Source organism: Ictidomys tridecemlineatus, chromosome 7 (assembly GCF_052094955.1).
Source record: "Ictidomys tridecemlineatus isolate mIctTri1 chromosome 7, mIctTri1.hap1, whole genome shotgun sequence".
NCBI classification, from domain to species: Eukaryota; Metazoa; Chordata; class Mammalia; order Rodentia; family Sciuridae; genus Ictidomys; species Ictidomys tridecemlineatus.
Genome location: NC_135483.1, coordinates 19500530 through 19522373, shown reverse-complemented (window position 1 = coordinate 19522373; position 21844 = coordinate 19500530). Strand labels below are relative to the sequence as shown.

General features: G+C 33.9%; 1 protein-coding gene across 3 annotated transcripts in view; it reads right to left on the bottom strand.

Annotated features, from left to right (window-relative positions):
* Positions 1 to 21844, bottom strand: part of Taf2 (TATA-box binding protein associated factor 2) — an 80065-nt gene that overhangs the window by 17542 nt on the left and 40679 nt on the right. For all 3 annotated transcript variants that reach the window (XM_013357289.4, XM_005316202.5, XM_040293698.2), the window contains 3 exons: positions 10087 to 10280; positions 9190 to 9329; positions 7030 to 7099 (listed from right to left, as the gene is read on the bottom strand). In XM_013357289.4, coding sequence (XP_013212743.2) covers positions 7030 to 7099; positions 9190 to 9329; positions 10087 to 10280 — 404 coding nt within the window. The remainder of the gene's footprint in view (positions 1 to 7029; positions 7100 to 9189; positions 9330 to 10086; positions 10281 to 21844) is intronic.

The following is a 21844-nucleotide window of genomic DNA, read 5'->3' as shown; positions in this document are numbered from 1 at the left end:
ATTTCTATTGTTTCTCTTTTTCTCTTCTCCTGCTAACAGCCAAATTCTGTTGTATTTTTGTGGTACTGACAATTAAACCACTTAACCACTAAGCCACATCGATGAGTTGCTTAGGGCTTCAATAAGTTGCCGAGGCCAGCTTTAACAATTTTCCTACCTTCTGAGCTGCTGAGATTACAGTCATGTGCCACTATGCCTGGTCAAGGTTGACACCGTTTGCTTCAAAGCCATATCCCAGTTCATGGTTATTATTGTTTTTACTATTGACAATTGCCCAAACCAATCTTCCTTTTTTATTGGAGGCAATTAATGTTGAAGACTTCACAGTAGGGACTAGGTATTTACTAAACACTGTATATTGTTTGTTGTTTGCAACCCTTGTTCTGTTGTTTATTTCACCCCATTCTGTGAGGTGCTAAGAACCTACAGGGACACTAAAAGTTCATAGGTTAGAGATTCTGCTGCTGAACTAAACATTCCTTAACATTACTTCCACTCAAGGGAAGAAACCAAAGACTCAAACCAATAAGGACTCAAGGAGGGAAAAAAATAGAGAAGGAACCCAGGTCCCATTCCTTGGCATCTATGTATACATCAAAAACAGAGAGAAGTCCCAGAACAAATAAGATTAAATAATAAAAGAATACTCACAATAAAAGAGGTAGAGGAGTCCACCTGAATTGATGCATAAGACTAAGACATTTGAAAACATGAGAAAAGAGGTAAACAGATCTCTCAAAATCCACAATCCCCCCAACAAAGATCCAGCTGATACTAAGGTGGGTGCAAGCCTAGAGAAAGATTATTAAAAAAAACCCATTCTTAAAATGTTCAATGAACTAAAATAAGACATAAGGAAGGAATTGAGAGAGTAATTACAGAAGATGAAAGAAAACTTTTAAATAGAGAGAAAAGACCAAACAGAATTCCTAGAAATGAAAGATACCATCAATCAAATTAAAAACTCACTTGAAGGCTTCACTAACAGATTAGACTGCAGAGAATATACAACCTTAGCCCTTGAAGACAGAACTTCAGGCCTTAAAGACAGGCTATATTATGATCTTGAGTACACAGAAGGTAATAAAAGAGAAAAAATTATAGGACATATCAGAATACAAAAGACATCTGGGATAATATTAAAAGACCAAACCTGAGAATCACTGGGATAGAAGAAAACATTGAGATAAAAACTTAAGGCATAAAGAAAATCTTCAATGAGCTAGTTACAGAAAATTTTTCCCATATCAGAAATGGTCCAGACTAATGCTAATTGTTAATAGTCTCAAAGCCCCAACTAAAAGACACATATTAGCAGACTGGATCAAAAAACAAGATACAAAAAATTACAAGAGACTCATCTTAAGGGAAAGACAACCACAGGCTGAAGGTAAAAGGATAGAAAAAATATTCCATGCATGGTCCAAGAAAACAAGAAGGAGTAGCTATTCTCTTATCCAACAAAGCAGAATTCAAGCAAAAATTACTGAGACAAAGGCCACTACATTCCAGAAAGAGTACAATCCAACAAGATGATATGAGGGTAAATATTTAAGCCCCAAATGTTGACACACCCAATTACATGGGAAAAAAAATATTCCTTGACATTAAATTCCATGACACAGACCCTAACACAATAATATTGGGTAATTTCAAAACACCCTCTTCACCAACTGGTCACCAAAACATAATATCAAGTAAAGATATCTCCAACTTAATCAATATTATAAATAAAATGGAACTAAGGGACATCTACAAAATCTTCCATTCCCAAATAGCTAAATTTACCTTCTTCTTAGCTGCACTTGGAACTTTTTCCAAAATAGATCATATTCTAGACCAAAAAGTAAATCTTAGCCAATACGAAAAAATGTGATATAGTCCCACACATCCTATCAGATCATAATGGAATGAGGCTAGAATCCAACAGCAAGAAAAATAATAGAAACCACATAAACCATGTAGACTGAAAAAAGAAAAAATAAACCAAAGAATAAATCAAGAAATTCTTATAAATGAACAAGAATAGAGATACAACATATTAAAATACCTGAGAGAATATGAAAGTGGTTCTACGAGGAATATTTAAGAGCACCGAATTCGTAGTTAAAAATTAGAACCAAGTAAATAAGCTTATGCTCTACTTCAAGACCTTAGAAAAAGAACAAATTAACCCCCAAATCAGTAGAAGACAGGAAATAATTAAGATCAGAGACAAAAATTAATGCAACTGAGCATAAGAAAACAATACCCAAGGATCAATGCAAGGAAGAGTTGGTTCTAACCCTTAGCCAAATACAAAACAAGGGAGGGGGGGTGGGGAATAATAGGAATCCATTGGATTAGACAAAGGGAAATGAAAGGAAGAGAAGGGGGAGGGGAATAGGAAAGACAGTAGAATTAATTGGACACAACTCTTCTGGCCATGCATTTGAATACACAACCAGAGTAATTTGGCATCATGGACAACCACAAGAGTGGGATCCAAAACAGAATAAGTTATTCTCTATGTATGCATAATTTGCCAAAACACATTCTACAGTCATGTATAACTAAGAACAACAGTAACAACAACAACAACAACAAAAACCCTTAGGCCAACTAACCAAAAGAGTAAGAAGATACAAATTAATGAGATCAGATATTAAAAAAAGACAAAAATTAAGTAATGAAATTGAAATGGCAATTAAAAGCCTTCCAAAAAAGAAAAACCCAGACCTGCTGGATTCTCAGCTGAGTTCTACCAAACCATTACAGAAAAACAACAATCTTTCTCAAATTATTTCAGGAAACTGAAAGAAAACATTCCTAAACATATTTTATAAAGCTAGTATAACACTGACACCAAAACCAGATAAAAACACATGAAGGGAAGAAAACTACTGACCAATATCTCTAATGAACACAGATGTAAAAATCCTTAATAAAATAGTAGCAAACTACATTCAAAAATATCAAAAAGATAATATAACATGAATATTCCAGGAATGCAAGGTTGGTTCAACATATGCAATCAATAAATGTAATTTATCACTTAAACAGAATTAAGGATAAAAATCACAAATAGACACAGATAAGGCCTTTGATAAAATCCCACTGCCAATCACCATAAAAAATGAAGCTAAATCAAAACAAATAATATTAAACACTCTTTCAGGAGAAAAAGCAGTCAATGTAAGTTTGCCCCCTTAAAGAATCAATGCATTCTATTCATAAGTATGCTTAATTACAAAATGGGAGGATAATTCCATGGCACTATTAATCTAAAGCCCACATAACTATTTTTTCTACTAATGTACAAAAGGAAATATAAGCATAGAAATAACTGAAGAGCAATAAATCAGAATAGTGAGAATTATTGTTTTCTAGCTATAACAATTATAAGCTACTATATAGCTTTCTTCTTAATATATTGATTCTGCATTTTTTCAAAATTTGTATATTTTAGAAAGTCACTCTCATTGAAACTCTGTAATTCCAAAATTTTAAGTTTTAATTTAAAACAAACCTAGGTTTACATATTTAGTTAAAAGCTAAATATCTAAATTTATTCTTTTAATTTTAACAGACATATTAAATTAAAAGCAAATTTCATGGGAAAAAGAAGTGCTAATAGTTTGTCAGGTGATTATAAAGACTAACTAAAATACATTTATTTAGTTTAATTGGAAAAATATAATAAAAAGCAGGTATAGAATCTGAAAATTCTCTACTAAGAGTAGATTATACAAGAAAAATGGTCATCCCTGTCCCTACATTTGTGACATCAATCACACAGAAGACCACATACTTTCCTAAACATTCTTTTCCTGGTTGTTGGTTCTAAGATTAAACTCAGGAGGAGCTTAACCAGTGAGCCACATCTCCAGCCAATTTTTGGTTGTTGTTTTTGTTTTTTCTGAAACAAGGTCTCACTAAGTTGTTCAGGCTTACTTTGAACTTGTGATCCTTCTGCCTGAGCCTCCCAAGTTACTGCTGGGATTACAGGTGTGTGCCATGATGTCTATCCTTAGCCATTTTTATATGATTATATATCTTAAAATTTTTTCCAACTAGTTGTCACAACACAAATAAAATAAATTAAGTTTAAAACATATATATACACACACATACATGTGTGTTTATGTAATATATATGTGATTAGAGAAAAAAGGAAAAAAATATCCATTTTTTTTAACATGTATTTGACCAATTATGTGCAAAGCAATGTGCTATGTGTCAGATATACAATGGCAGAAAGAGATAAGGCCTCTGCCTTTCAAGAGTTATATTCCAGCTGTACTCCAAAAATAATAATCAAATTATAAAATTAATACTTAATAACTAGTCCAGAGAGTCAAGGAAGTTCCCCTTGACTCTCTGGACTAGTTATTAAGTATTAATTTATTTATTAATGATATTCTAAAGTGACAAATGTAATTATGAAGGGGAAATAAAAGAAAAAGAAAAAAATTCATTTTCTTTGCTTCTGACTTTAAGGTTTTACCTCAAATTCCTTTAGATAATTTTGATCACAAATCAAGAACTATGAAATTTATCTAACTCTAACCAAAGGAGTAATTCTGACATATATTATAATAAAATCAGGAATAGAAAATCTACATACTTTAAAATTTTTAATAAAGTACTTTTTTTTTTTTGTTGGTGGTGGTATTTGGGGTTGAACCCAGGGCCTCATCCATGCTAAGCATGAGCTCTACCACTGAGCCACATCTACAGCCCTAGTAAAGGCAATTTTTACCATGAGTTTAATAATCCACCAAAGATCATAAAAATAAAATGCTTATGTTTGGGCCAGGAGAGGAAAATGCTACTGATTTTAAGAGAAAAACTTATCTGTCTTAATATTAAGAATTCTGTCCAATTAATACAAACAAATATAGACATTCTATATGACAGTTATATAATGAGGTTTTTAAAAAGTAATATCAGGATGAAGAGAAAAAGAAAAAGTTCATATTCAAAGTATACAAAATGGGGCTGGGATTGAGGCTCAGTGGTGGAGTGCTTGCCTTCCGCAGGCGGGACCCAGTTCGACCCTCAGCACCACATAAAAATAAAGGCATTGTGTTGTGTCCATCTACATCTAAAAAAAAAAAAAGTATACAAAATGGAGAAACACAAAAGTCCCAAACACTTAAAAATATGTTGAATTTTTATAACTATGTGTATAAACTACATGCTAGATGATATTAATGTCCCTAAGTTTCCCTGAGAGTGATATAAATGAACCACATCACCTGAGACCAAGACAAGAGGAACCCAAGCTCAAAACCAACCTGAGAAACTTGGTAAAGAAAGACTTGTCTCAAAATAAAAAAATGAACAGATAAAAGGCTGCAGATGTAGCACAGTGGTTTAGCACTTGTCTAGCATGTGCCAGGCCCTGAGTTTAAGACCCCAGTGCCTGAAAAAAAAGCTAAAACAATAAAAAATATATATTTAAAAAGACTTTCTATTCAAACTATAAATCACAGGATTCTTAAAATATGAATGCTTCTTAACAGTTTCAAACAGTATTCCAAAAACAATTATTTAGATTATATGGTATACAGTTTATACAGTAATTTTAAATATTACAAAATTATGATAATCTGCTACAAAGTCTTTGAAAGAAATGTCTTTAAAACAGATCCCAGAAATATGTGTATTAATCTAAGTTATGTTAATGTAAACTGAAAACAAATGAATGAATACCCAATCCTACTGGCTATCAGCAGGATCTTTATGATAAACTGCCAAATGCACATACTCTGTTGGATAAAACAGGAGGCTGGTTTCCCAAACCTGTATTTTAAAACAGGTAATTATGAGGGTTTTCTTTTTTCATGTCAATCTTATATTAGCATATTGATCTCAAGGAAAACATACTTAAAATGCAAGTTAGATCACAAATCAAGAACTATGAAATCTTAAAAATTCTTTTTAGTTAAAAGAAAACTTTTGCACAAAGAATTTAATAATCATCATCACTTAAAGTACTGGACTATAAGGTCACTTAACCAAGAGCTCATTATTACAAACAATGTGAAAATTTTTTTTAAATATTTATTTTTTTTAGTTATAGGTAGACACAGTATCTTTATTTTATTTTTATGTGGGCTGAGGATCGAAACCAGTACCTCAGGCATGCCAAGCAAGCAACTCTCTCTGAGCCACAATCCCAGCCCCAACAATGCGAAAATTTGTTAGCCAAAGACCAATCTCTGTGATCACTTCTCATGCCCACATGCATTCTGGTGAGGTGGTTAGAAGGTAAGGTTTTACTTTCTGTCATTTTAGGAGATTGCAAGACAATTAAGGTCTCAGAGTCTTATGTCCTCATTTCTAGTTGGAAAGCTATAATTTATTTTTCAGCTTTAAATTCTGTTCTACAAAGTCATAATATTAAACCAAACAAAAATCTATTAACTATTTTCAAAGAAAAAAAAGACACAGAAATGGTTAAATGGACTCTTATCTCAATATCCTATGAACATACTACCTTGTAAAAGAAAGCAGCAGAAATGAAGAAAATGACTAGAAGAGGATTTAAAAATAAAAGTAATTACTATGTCAGGATTGGAATTTTATTTTTTCCTCATGTTCTAAAATTTTAATAATATTATCTTTAAAAATATTCCAAAATTGAGATTGTGAGACAAATAGGAAAAAAGGGACCCCCCAAACACTGCTCTTAATTACTCTCAAAATTACTCTCAAAAATCAATGAGTACAGAGGTCTTATAACTTGGGATTTGTAAGGAATAAAATCCATATTCACTACAAACTATTACATACGCTTTTCTTTAAGTTACCATAGAAAACATACTAAAAATTACAGGGAATAAACTTTGTTAGCAATCTATTTTAAAAAACGTTTTCCTAAAGGCAAATCAAATTTTAGAAAATGAAATTTTAAAAAAGATACAAATATATGCTTAACATGTTCCCATATTTTCAAAAACTCATCTCTTCTGTGTATAATCTGAAATTATTCAATTTACTTCAGGACTTACAAAAATAAAGTATTATAGTACATAAACTAACCTCACATAGGGTACAGGGTCATTCTGAATCATATTAAGAAGCCACTGCAATTCTTCATAACTCCTGTCCACTGAAAATAAAATTGAGGAAATATAGTTGTAGTTAATTAAAACAAATTAAAGTTCAAGTGATAAGCAGAGAGTTTATATTCATTCGTAGGATTCTGCTTTAGCTGGATTTCCATTCAAAGTTGAAGGTTACAATCAAGCTCTTATACTTTCTTAGATTTTTTATGCAATTTTATATTGCATAAAATTGTATAAGATTCTTAAGAAATGTTTCACAAATGTAAACTAAATTTTATTTTAGAAACATTGTTAGACATCACTAGTTCACTTCACACATTCATCAAGTTTGAGTTATAATCTGATGTATAGCCAGGTCAGTGGAAAATTATCTTTGGGAGTTTTCTTCTTAAGAATGTTATACATTTTTACGTTTATACTTTTTTAAGTATTGTGACATACATAACCAAGACACAAAATACTATCAACTACATATTCTTTACCAAAGTTCAAATCAATGGCAAATACACCATAAAGCCAATTATAATTTATTGAGTCCTAAATTAAAGATGATTAACTAGACAAAATCTGTATAAACAGAATTATTTCTTAAATGCTTACAGAGAGGCTTGATACCCATTGGTATCTCAACTGTATTATAGAGAATGATCAACTTTTTGTCCACACAGTTTCTTTCACTTTGAGACCAAAGAGTAGTCTTAATTTTTCAGTACAATATAAAACACAATAAAAAAGTGCTATTAATATAACTGACATAAATTATTCACTATTACTGTTCATCTTTTCAACATATTTCACTTTTATGATTTGAAAAGCTTTTAAATTTTATTCCCAATAGTTGTCATTTCTTTTAATTTGACAACCAACGTTTAAACTTAAAATTTAAAAAACTGTGAAGTCTGGGGATTCATGGTTTACATTTAAGCAAATTACATTATATTTTAATCATTAGTTTAACATTCTTTTGGAAACCATAATATTAATATCTACTTCATTTCAGATTTATAAAGACATTATATACCATTCATACATCTTGGGAAACAAGTTGATCATACCAGCAAATTTGTTGGACCTTAAGACTTCCTTTTCATAGTTGGATGAGAAGTTTAGCATACTTAAATTTCTTTACTCTTCCCATATTTTAAATAATCTTGACTTCTAGATGTTGACTACATTTATATGTTTCTTTGACTTGCATATTCTTTTAAAAGAAATGTTTTACAAATGTAAACTAAATTTTATTTTAGAGGCATTGTTAGAATTAAGAGTTCACTTCACATATTCACCAAGTTTGAGTTATAATCTGATTCACAGCCAGGTCAGTGGAAAATTATCTTTGGGAGTTTTCTTCTTAAAATGTTATACAGGAGATGTACTTCTAATTCTATAAGGCTACCTTAACACATTGTCACTATTTAGATCGCAGTTTTCCCCTAAAACTTACATAGCAATTTTTCACTTGTCTTTGAATCTTCATATTCTGAAGAATTTACAGGCCACACTATTCTTTTACCTTGTACAAAAATATGGTTCTGATATTCCTAAGAACTTTTTTTCTTAACCTGAAAAATTGAAATTTCATCAAAATATAGCTTAACCCAGTTTAATTTACACCCTTTCAGAGATTTCTATTATTATTGCTTTTCTTCCAATCCATTTCATTTTTCATGACTTCTTCTTTCTTTGTTTTCACTACTTTTCCTCATTTAAATTTTCAAAAATGTTTTAACATATTCTTTTATTCATTTTTTTGGCCTTCTTTTACATCTTTTTGACTTTGTGAAAAATTGCCTAATTTCCCTACTGAAATTCCTGTTTATGTCTTCTGCTATTTTCGGATATAATTTTTTTCAAGGATATATTGCCTCCACTTCTTAGAAATTTCCAAAAAAATCTCCATTAAAAAAAAACTACATATAATTAAATCTATAGAAAACAATAACTTCTCAAAAAAGCCATAGATATCTATGATTTTATTCTTTTCCCTCATTTATCAATTTTTATGTGAATTCCACATTTTATCAAAAATTCTTTCAAATTCAATGTCACAAATTTAAAATTAAAATATCTATATTGTAGACTTGCTTTAAAAAGTATTTCTAAAATGACATACCATCTATCTTTAAAACATTACCTTTAGTATAATCAACAACTGCTTCCAAAGCTGCTATCCTGATGTCTACAAAGTGACCGTATTCAGCGTAAGACTTAAAAAGAGCTGGATCACTTGGCACATGTCCATTCTTCTGAAGTACCCGTATGGCTCTCAAGCAACTATGAAAGAAATTTTCAGTTAACTGCTTTCATTGAGGTATTTTGAAACAAATTTGTTTTCTAGATAGCAGAGATTCCTTTATCACAGTAAATTTAAAGAGATGATTTGAATCCACATTCAATTTTGTAATATTCAATTTTTTCTATGATAAATTTTTTAAATAACCAGATCCTACTTAAAGAAAACAAATTTCAAAACTTATGGAAATTTAAGTTTGATGTATCATTATAACAGAAGAACTGTTCAGAAACTATTTATCATAAAATATCATTTAAATTAAGTATTTTCTCCAAAAGCTTTAATAATATACTTTAGTCATTTTATAACAGAAAGTTATATTATAACCTTATTACATAAAAGGTTACATGTAAACTGAATATAAAAATATATAAGATAATATGAGTAATTACAAAGTTCTGTAATTATAAAAGGGAAACATTTAGGTTATTTTTCAAATATTAAAAATTTATATGTAGATAAAAGAATCACAGAATTAAATTTTTCCCTTTTATTTTATTTCCCAATTTATCTGATGAAAATAAATTTATTTTATACTTATAAAAATAAATATGGGACTGGGGCTGGGGCTCAGTTGTAGAGTGCTTGCATCACATGTGTGAGGCACTGGGTTCGATCCTCAGAGCCTCATGAAAATAAATGAATAAATAAAGGTATTGTGTCCATCTACAACTAAAAAAATATTTTAAAAACAAATAAATATGTTCAAAGAAAAAGCAAAAAAAAATTTAATGCTACCTGACAGTGATAGTATGTCTATAACTTGGAAGGAGTTTTTCCATATTCAAAAACCTGGTGATTTCTTCAAGAATTAGTCGCACATCAGGATTTAAGTTATCCAGGGTTCTAACTTCATTATTCACACTAACTGCAGGTGTAACAGAGTTGGCCAGAGCATCAATCATTTCTGCACGATAATAGTTATCTGAAAACTAAGTCAAAGAATAATTAACAGAAGAAAATTCTTCTAATGAAAACTTAATATGAATTACTTAAAAACACAATATATCTGAAGATCTAATCCAGTTCTCTAGTAAATATTCAACTCTGGCCTTTGCATAGAGTCATACTTCGGAAAAAGAGTAAAAGAAATTTATTAATCAGTGACTCATTACTTTACCAAATAAATATTTACTCTGCAAGACACTCTCATAGCAATCTAGCTAGATCCTCTAAAAGGAAACCATGGTCCACAGGTCCTCCTGTAACACAAAGCTTCTAATCAGCTATTTAATGTTCTACTTTAATATATAAAAATACAACCAAGGATCACCACATATTTGAGGAAGGCTTCAACATGAAAAGGAAGCACTATGATAGGCAGGAAGCTGTGGTTCAATCTCAGTAGCACAGAAAGGAAAAAAAAAAAATACTGGGCATGGTGGCACATGCCTGTAATCCCAGCAGCTCTGGAAGCTAAGGCAGGAGGATCACAGGTTCAAAGACAACCTTAGCAACTCAGTAAGGCTGTAAGCAACCTATTGAGGCCCTGTCTCAAAATCAAAAAAATTTAAAAAAAGGGATAAGGATTGGCTCAGTGACTAAGCACCTTTGAGTTCAATCCCTGGTACCAAAAAAGAAAATTTTAAAAAGACATAAGAAAAGAACTCAGAACAAAAAAGCAATTTGTAAGATATAGAGCATGGAAGGACCAGAAAAAAAACTTCAGTAAGGGACAAAAGAAAAATTCATGAATTATCATTAATATTATTTGAGTAATTATCAATGATATGTATTCCAACAGCATAACATTCCTTTTTTTTCAGCTTCCACATCCTTATTTTATCAGATTGTTTAAACATTAAATTTATTCTCATTTGCAATCCAAAATAGTTAATTGAAGTCTGCTGTTTTGTGTGTGTGTGTGTGTGTGTGTGTGTGTGTCTGTTTACTTTTACTGGTTATTTGTTTTCTAAACCCTTTGGCACAATTTTCTGGGGGCGTTGAGACTGCCACAATTCAAGCCAGGAGAGCTTTTCTTTTGTGCTGCTAATTTCAAGCATTTAAATTTGGGTTGTGGCTTTTTTGTCTTTGAAGTCTGCATTCTTTTTTTAAAATTTTTTTTTTAACATGAGCTCTATTATTATTATTATTGTTGTTGTTGTTTGCATCACAATTCTTAATACACCTTTATACCACAATTTATCATATCTCTGTATATAAGATATGTTGACCCCAAATTCACATCTTCATACATGTATTTTGTGTAATAATGAGGGACTCCTTCCACCATCCATGCAATTCCCCTTCTCCCTCCCTCTCCCTCCCACCCTTCTTGCCTATCTAGAGGTAATCTTCCTCCCATGCTCTTCCTCCCTACCCCATTTTGAGTCACCCCCTTATATCAAAGAAATTGATGGCATTAGAGCAGATTATGCTAAGTGAAGTTAGCCAATCCCAAAAAAACAAATGCTGAATGTCTTCTCTAAAGTCTCTATTATTTATTTGTAACGTTATATCCTCTAACTCCAGAGTTTTATTTTTCTCCCCCTTCACTCCTACTTCTATATTCACAGTTGAACCATATTATTAGGAAAGGCACCCTGATGAAAAGATCAAGATTAGGAGCTCTGACCATTTGTCAGTATTTTCCCTAAAATAATTTAAACAAAAAACAAAAAAACCTAAAGAGCATCTTTCCTTTTTTCCCCCTCTGTTTTACATGTCTTGTGCAGCATCAGTAGACAGAACTTCGGTTCATTTTATGAAATGCAACATCTAACCCCTTGTTTTCTGGGAAAAAGAAACTGCAATAAATTTAAGTTGATAATATAAATATCACCTCACTTCACACATACTCATTCTCAGACTGTAATAATCCTTCACTCTCCTTCTAGCCTGCACGTGTACAATACCATGTGGCAAAGGTACAGCCACAGGTGGGCTTGAGAACCAGGCTTATTCCAATAACATTACTTTTAAAGAAAGAAATATGCATAGAAAAGGACCAAATATTAAATTGTGCCAAAATTCAGAAATCCTGCCAGTACGAAGGTAACTATGGGCTGGGGTTGTGATTCAGTGATAGAGCACTTAGTATGTGTGAGGAGGCACTGGGTTCGATTCTTAGCACCACATATAAATAAATGAATAAAATAAAGGTCCATCAACAACTAAAAAATATATAAATTTTTAAAAAGGAGTGTTATATGTACATATACATTCATATACATACTTTCTGACTTATCTTCTGATTCATAAGCATCCACAAATAATTTTAATGTATAGTCAGACTAGCCACTAATAATAGAAAATAAACTGGACTTTCTTTCCAATTTCATTAACTCTGATAATTCTATGCTTCAGCTTTGCTAAGGAACTGTGTATGAAGTGAAATAATAGGAGAAGTAGTGCTATGTTGGGCAAATACTCTACCACTGACTATAGCCTCAATTCTCCTTTTTTTTTTTTTAAGAAATGTAACCATGCTTGTTTTTTATTATTATTTTTTAAATTAAATCTAAGGACTTCGCTCCCGGCAAAGAAGCTGAATGCGTAATCAGCAGCGGATTGTAAGTACCCGAGACAAAGAAAGCTCAGTACACCCCGCCCTTCATTTTTTTTTTTTTTTTTGAATATTTTCTATACAGGAAGAGTTAGTGGATTGGGATTGTTGGCTGGGCTGTGGTTTCGGGGCCAAAAATCTACTCCGCGGGAGCCGCCATTTGCTTTCTGCATGCTGTCTTAATGGCTCTGTCTACATGGTCCAGCTGCCGCACCTAGAGACTGGAACTGGGCTGCGTGCCGAGTCCTATCCTCCGAAGGCGGGACCACGACCTAGAGCGCCAGTCGCTCGTTCCCTGCTGCACCTTTGGGCAAAGCCTGCTCTGGGGTCTTTCGGCATTCCCCTGCAAGGGGACCCGTGCTCCGGAGGTGGGGGCCGGAGATCCACGGAGGCAGCCGCTTGGGCCCCGGCCAGGCACCTAGCCGAGGAGCGACAGAGGTCCCGGTGGCCCTGCTATGGCCGCTAGTCCGCGGCCTTAACAGGGCCACTGGGACCTCTGTCGCTCCTCGGCTAGGTGCCTGTGGTGCCCGAGCGCGGCCCAGAGGTGGAGGCGACGGCAGCAGGGTTTCAGTTCTAGAAAACTGGACTGGAAACAGAAGCAGCAGTTTGTATAATCCCAAGTTCTTGCTTATGCCAGGAAACTGTAAGGGTAACATGAATATCATTGAGGTGGTCTAACATGGCGGCAGGCGCGGAGAGATCAAGTCTCTGACCTCTTCAATTGCGCGGACATAGGAAGCTGTAAATTATCTAAAGCCTGTTTGCTCAGGATCACTAGGCAATGCTGAGCTGACGTGGAGCTAGGGCGTACAGTCTGGGCCCCTCAGAAAACACACACTGAGCACGAATCAGCTGCATTCAAGCTCTGGTTCGCCTGCTTCTCGTGACTCAGCAATAACGATCCCGCTGAAATAACTAGTCGGCCCACCTGAAGTCACAGAGGTAAAAGCCAACTGAGCACCATGGCCGGACCCAGGGAATCAGGAGGGACGTGGGACCTGCAGCGCAGAACTCCGGGCTATTGCTTCCACCAGTGCTGATAACAGAGGTCCCTTGCACCAGCTACCAGGGGAGTTGCTACCTGAGGGCAAACGAGTTCGTTGGGGGCCCTCAGCTCCAAGCCATACAAACTTAGGGTCTGAGGGAGGCAAACAGGGAGAGTGTGCCCAGGCATCCATGAAAACAGAGCTCCCAGTAGCAGCAGACCCAGCGTGTAGCCAGTATTGTGGTAAGCGTCACAGGTGAGCGGGGCCTGGATTGAGGAACCACAAGAGAAGGCCCTAAGCACTCAGGATTGGAGACCCGCACAGTCTGGGAAGAAGAGCTGAGACACAGTGATTGGTTCCCACCTATCAAGAAGAGAAGCCTGGCCCAGTGGGCATAGCTCCACCTACTGGAAGAGAAGTTAATCGAGCTCTATGACTGCATTTATTATTTTTTTTTTTTTAATGATTATTACTAGTACTTTTTTTAAATTTTATTTTCACTTTTTGTTGTTGATGTAGTTGTTGTTCTTTAACTTTCTTATTAATGGTTTCAAGTTTTTAAATTCTTTTTATTCTATTATTATTACTATTATTTTTAAACTTTAATTTCCATTTTTTTATTATCACTATAATTTTTTTTTTTGGTTTTAAATTTTTATTTTTTCGTTCTTTCTTTCTTTCTTTTCACTTTTTTCTTCTGTCTTTTCATTTCTTTTCAATTTTCTTACTTCCCCTTTCCTGAATTCTATCTGCCTACACTCATTCTCTTTAGTGACTTCTTCCCTTCCCTTCTAATATCTCTCCTCCCAAGCATCAAATAAATCTATAAGAGTAAACAGTAACTCAGCAGTCAAACAGAACAAGAAGTAACATGAGCATAAAAAAGCAAGGAAGAAAAGGAGTACAAACAATGAAGGACAGCCTAAATATTCAGGAGAACTTAGAGTCATCAGAAAAATGGCCATATAAAGAACTCAAGGAACACCTTAGACAGATGGAAAAGAACCTTAAAGATCACATTGAAAATGAATTACATAAACAGATAAAAGAAGAAGTTAAGCATCTTTACCAGGAGATAGAGATTATTAAAAAAAATCAAACAACAATTCTAGAAATGAAGGAAACGATAAACCAAATTAAAAACTCAATTGAGAGTATCACCAACAGAGTGGAGCAAGTAGAAGCCAGAACATCAGATAATGAAGACAAAATATATCATCTTGAAAGGAGTCTAGCCAACTCAGATAGGCTGGTAAAAAATCACGAGAAAAACATCCAAGAGATTTGGGATAACATAAAAAAACCAAACTAACGAGTCATCAGGATAGAAGAAGGCACAGAGATTAATACCAAGGGAATGAGTAACCTACTGAATGAAATAATTACAGAAAACTTTCCAGAAATAAAAAAGGAAACAGATATACAAATTGTAGATGCATACAGGACACTGAGCATACAAAATCACAGTAGACCAACGCCAAGGCACATTGTTATGAAGATATCCAACATACAGAACAAAGAGAAAATATTAAAAGCTACAAGAGAAAAGAGGCAGATTACATTTAGGGGTAAACCAATAAGGTTAACAACGGATTTTTCATCACAGACGCTGAAAGCGAGAAGATCCTGGAACAACGTATTTCAAACACTGAAAGACAATGGATGCCAACCAAGAATTTTGTATCCAGCAAAATTAAGCTTCAGGTACGACAACGAAATAAAAATCTTTCAGGATAAACAAAAGCTAAAAGAATTCGTAGCCAGAAAACCAGCACTGCAAAGCGTCTTGAGCAAAACATTACATGAGGAAGAAATGAAAAACAATAACCAAAACCATCAGTGGGAAGTGCCTCTATAAAGTCAGAGGGCGGGGGAAAGCTAATCTGGGAGAAACAAACTAAAAGAAGATAAATAATCAAACATGCCTGGAAGTACAAACCATACATCAATAGTAACTCTAAACATTAATGGCTTCAACTCTCCAATAAAGCGACATAGGCTGGTAACATGGATTAAAAAAACAAATCCAACAATATGCTGCCCCCAGGAGACACATCTGATTGGAAAAGACATACACAGGCTGAAGGTGAAAGGTTGGGAAAAAATATATCACGCACATGGTCCTCGTAAGCAGGCAGGAGTGGCCATCCTCATATCGAATAAAATCGACTTCAAGACTAAATTAATCAAAAGGGATAAGGAAGGTCATTATATACTGTTAAAAGGAACGATTCACCAACAAGACATAACAATTATCAATATTTATGCACCAAATAATGGTGCTGTGACGTTCATGAAAGAAATTCTCCTCAAGTTCAAGAATCAAATAGACCACAATACAATAATTATGGGTGACTTCAACACACCTCTCTCACCATTGGACAGATCTTCCAAACAAAAGTTGAATAAAGAAACTTTAGAACTCAATATCACAATCAACAACCTAGACTTAACTGACATATATAGAATATATCATCCAACATCAAGTGGCTATACTTTTTTCTCAACAGCACATGGATCCTTCTCAAAAATAGACCATATATTATGCCATAGGACATCCCTCAGTAAATATACAGGGGTGGAGATAATACCATGCATTTTATCTGATCATAATGCAATGAAAATGGAAATCAATGATAAAAGAAGGAAGGAAAAATCCTACATCACATGGAAAATGAACAATATGTTACTGAATGATCAATGGGTTACAGAAGACATAAAGGAGGAGATCAAAAAATTCTTAGAGATAAATGAAAATACAGACACAACATATCGGAATCTATGAGACACAATGAAAGCAGTTTTAAGAGGGAAATTCATCGCCTGGAGGTCATACCTCAAAAAAAGGAAAAATCAACAAATAAATGAGCTCACACTCCATCTCTCCATTCCTTTCCTAGAAAAGGAAGAGCAAAACAACAGCAAATGTAGCAGAAGGCAAGAAATAATTAAAATCAGAGCGGAAATCAACGAAATTGAAACAAAAGAAACTATTGAAAAAATTAACAAAACTAAAAGTTGGTTCTTTGAAAAAATAAATAAGATCGACAGACCCCTAGCCATGCTAAGGAAGAGAAGAAGAGAGAGAACTCAAATTACTAACATACGGGATGAAAAAGGCAATATTACAACAGACACTACAGAAATACAGAAGACAATTAGAAATTATTTTGAAAACCTATATTCCAATAAAATAGAGGATAGTGAAGACATCGATAAATTCCTTAAGTCATATGATTTGCCCAGACTGAGTCAGGAGGATACCCACAACTTAAACAGACTAATATCAATAGATGAAATAGAAGAAGCAATCAAAAGACTTCCAACCAAGAAAAGCCCAGGACCGAATGGGTATACAGCGGAGTTTTACAAAACCTTTAAAGAAGAATTAATACCAATACTTTTCAAGTTATTTCAGGAAATAGAAAAAGAGGGAGCTCTGCCAAATTCATTCTATGAGGCCAACATCACCCTGATTCCGAAACCAGACAAAGACACCTCAAAGAAAGAAAACTACAGACCAATATCTCTGATGAACCTAGATGCAAAAATCCTCAATAAAATTCTGGCGAATTGGATACAAAGGCACATCAAAAAAATTGTACACCATGATCAAGTAGGATTCATCCCTGGGATGCAAGGATGGTTCAATATACGGAAATCAATAAATGTTATCCACCACATCAATAGACTTAAAGATAAGAACCATATGATCATCTCAATAGATGCAGAAAAAGCATTCGACAAAGTACAGCATCCCTTTATGTTCAAAACACTAGAAAAACTAGGGATAACAGGAACTTACCTCGACATTGTAAAAGCTATTTATGCCAAGCCTCAGGCTAGCATCATTCTCAATGGAGAAAAATTGAAGGTATTCCCCCTAAAATCTGGAACAAGACAGGGATGCCTTCTATCACCACTTCTATTCAATATAGTTCTCGAAACACTGGCCAGAGCAATTAGACAGACGAAAGAAATTAAAGGCATAAAAATAGGAAAAGAAGAACTTAAATTATCACTATTTGCGGATGACATGATTCTATACCTCGAAGACCCAAAAGGGTCTACAAAAAAACTATTAGAACTAATAAATGAATTCAGCAAAGTGGCAGGATATAAAATTACCACGCATAAATCAAAGGCATTTCTGTATATCATCGACAAAACTTCTGAAATGGAAATGAGGAAAAACACTCCATTCACAATATCCTCAAAAAAAATAAAATACTTGGGAATCAACCTAACAAAAGAGGTGAAAGATCTATACAATGAAAACTACAAAACCTTAAAGAGAGAAGTAGAAGAAGATCTTAGAAGATGGAAAAATATACCCTGTTCATGGATAGGCAGAACTAACATCATCAAAATGGCGATATTACCAAAAGTTCTCTATAGGTTTAATGCAATCCCAATCAAAATCCCAACGGCATTTCTTGTAGAAATAGATAAAGCAATCATGAAATTCATATGGAAAAATAAAAGACCCAGAATAGCAAAAGCAATTCTAAGCAGGAAGTGTGAATCAGGCAGTATAGCGATACCAGATTTCAAACTATATTACAGAGCAATAGCAACAAAAACAGCATGGTACTGGTACCAAAACAGGCAGGTGGACCAATGGTACAGAATAGAGGACACAGAGACTAATCCACGAAGTTACAACTATCTTATATTTGATAAAGGAGCTAAAAGCATGCAATGGAGGAAGGATAGCATCTTCAACAAATGGTGCTGGGAAAACTGGAAATCCATTTGCAACAAAATGAATCTGAATCCCCTCCTCTTGCCATGCACAAAAGTTAACTCAAAGTGGATCAAGGAGCTAGATATCAAATCAGAGACTCAGCGTCTGATAGAAGAAAAAGTTGGCTCCGATCTACATATTGTGGGGTCAGGTTCCAAATTCCTTAACAGGACACCCACAGCACAAGAGTTAATAACAAGAATCAATAAATGGGACTTACTTAAACTGAAAAATTTTTTCTCAGCAAGAGAAACAATAAGAGAGGTAAATAGGGAGCCTACATCATGGGAACAAATTTTTACTCCTCACACTTCAGATAGAGCCCTAATATCCAGAGTATACAAAGAACTCAAAAAATTAAACAATAAGAAAACAAATAACCCAATCAACAAATGGGCCAAAGACCTGAACAGACACTTCTCAGAGGAGGACATACAATCAATCAACAAGTACATGAAAAAATGCTCACCATCTCTAGCAGTCAGAGAAATGCAAATCAAAACCACCCTAAGATACCATCTCACTCCAGTAAGATTGGCAGCCATTATGAAGTCAAACAGCAACAAGTGCTGACGAGGATGTGGGGAAAAGGGTACTCTTGTACGTTGCTGGTGGGACTGCAAACTAGTGCGGCCAATTTGGAAAGCAGTATGGAGATTCCTGGGAAAGCTGGGAATGGAACCACCATTTGACCCAGCTATTGCCCTTCTCGGACTATTCCCTGAAGACCTTAAAAGAGCTTACTACAGGGATACTGCCACATCGATGTTCATAGCGGCACAATTCACAATTGCTAGACTGTGGACCCAACCCAGATGCCCTTCAATAGATGAATGGATAAAAAAAAAGTGGCATCTATACACAATGGAGTACTATGCAGCACTAAAAAATGACAAAATCATGGATTTTGCAGGGAAATGGATGGCACTAGAGCAGATTATGCTTAGTGAAGCTAGCCAATCCCTAAAAAACAAATATCAAATGTCTTCTTTGATATAATGAGAACAACCAAGAACAGGGAGGAAGAGCAGGAAGAGCAGGAAGAAAAGATCAACATTAAAAAGATACACTAGGTGGGAGGGAAAGGGAGAGAAAAGGGAAACTGCATGGTAATGGAGGGAGACCCTCATTGTTATACAAAATCACACATAAGAGGTTGTGAGGGGAACGGGTAAATAAACAAGGAGAGAAATGAAATACAGTAAATGGGGTAGAGAGAGAAGATGGGAGGGGAGGGGAGGGGGGATAGTAGAAGATAGGAAAGGTAGCAGAATACAACAGTTACTAATAGGGCATTATGTAAAAATGTGGATGTGTAACAGATGTGATTCTGCAATCTGTATTTGGGGTAAAAATGGGAGTTCATAACCAACTTGAATCTAATGTATGAAACATGATATGTCAAGAGCTTTGTAATGTTTTGAACAACCAATAAAAAAAAATAAAATAAATTAAATCTAAGCTTGATTTTTCAAAAATGATGCAGATGTACGGTGTTCATTTATCAACTACTTAGTAAATTCTTGTTATCATAATAAGTGCTTTTCTTACTGTCTTATTTTTTATAACATTATTTCATGGCTATTTTAATGGAACATTCATAAAAACTTCAATGAAACCTAACAAGAAAAAAAAACGGGCTTAACTAAATATAAAAAACAATTTGGAAGTCAAATCCCCAAAGATTAAAACAGTAATTTTAAAAAGTCATGGTAAATATGTTTCTATGGGCATATTGAGTGCTTTCCCAAGTAGGCCACACAGTTTAGACTGGTAGGTAGAAAAACTTTCTTCAAATTAAGAACTTTGAAAGTAAATAATGAGAAATATAGCCAGTTAAAGTCCATTAGATTAAATTTCCCTGGGAACTAGTTACCCAGCTATGTACTGACTGAAATAAAACATCAGATGAAATTAAAGATTCCACCCAGTGTTTTATTCCAATTTAGTGTTAAGTTAGATGAAAATCTTAGACACTTAAATGAAACAATAATGCAAGAAAAATAAGCAAATGCTTGTTACAATGGGTCTGACAACACAAGCTACTCATTAAAAAAGCCAGACCCATGAGAAAGGTAACTAAAAGTTATCCTTGCAATTCTATGACCCTAATGTCCCTTTTCTGGGTGACACTGATGATCATCTCATCCCAGCAATAAAGTCAAAAAGTATTCAAAAATAGCAAGAAAAATGAAACCTGTTGAAATGTATTCTTTTAAAACACTTAAGTTTTAAGGAGACTTTTAAAATTTGTTCTTTATAGATATACACAATAATAGAGTATATTTTGACAAATTATACACACATAGAATAAGTATAACTTTTTCCAATTAGGATCTCATTATTGATTGGTTGTGTATTTATATATAAGAATAAGAAAGTTATGACTAATTCATTCTATTGTCTTAAGAACACTTTTAAATATTATTTAAAAAGGCAAAATTTGTCTTCTTAATTTTCACAGAAAGTCATCTTCTTTTAACTAGAGATCATTATGTTAAGTGAAATAGCCAAACTCAGAAGATCAAGAGTATATGTTCTCTCTCATATGTGGAAGCTAGAAAGGAAAAAGGAAAAGAAAGAGGGAGGGTGGATCTTATGAAAATTAAAAGGACATAAGTAGAGGAAAGGGACCAGTGGGTGGGAGGTAGGGAGATAGCAAAGAAGGAATGGGGAGTGGTACTAGCCAAATTATATTGTTACATTGTAGGCATGTATGAATATGTAACAATAAATCCCATTATTATGTATAACCACAATGCACCAATAAAAATGTGGAAAAAAATAATCTTTTTTAATAGTGCTGACTTCATTTTTTTACTGTTTCAGCATTTTATTAAACTTCATAATTTTGTTCTACCGGTCACATGTGTCTTTGTATGTGATGTTCCTTCAATTCGAAATGACCTTCCTACCTAAATTAGCCCTATTCATAAACAGGGAAAGTCCTATTCATCTTTATGATTCAGTTTGAAGCTCACTACTTCTCTACAAAACTTCCCTACGTATTTGGAAGCTGGCACTACTTCCTGAGATGCCCCAAGAAATTATGTATACTTCCATCATGGTAGTGATCCTGAATGACTTGTGTTTATTTATCTGATTACCTACTAGATTTAGTCCTTGAGGGCCCAAAATCAGACCATGAATATATGAGTTGTTCAATAAATGTTTAATGAATAAATGAATTTCCAGAAGATGTCAACTGTGTCTTCTATTAAAAATTGTACATTGCCTAGTATAACATATATTCAAAAA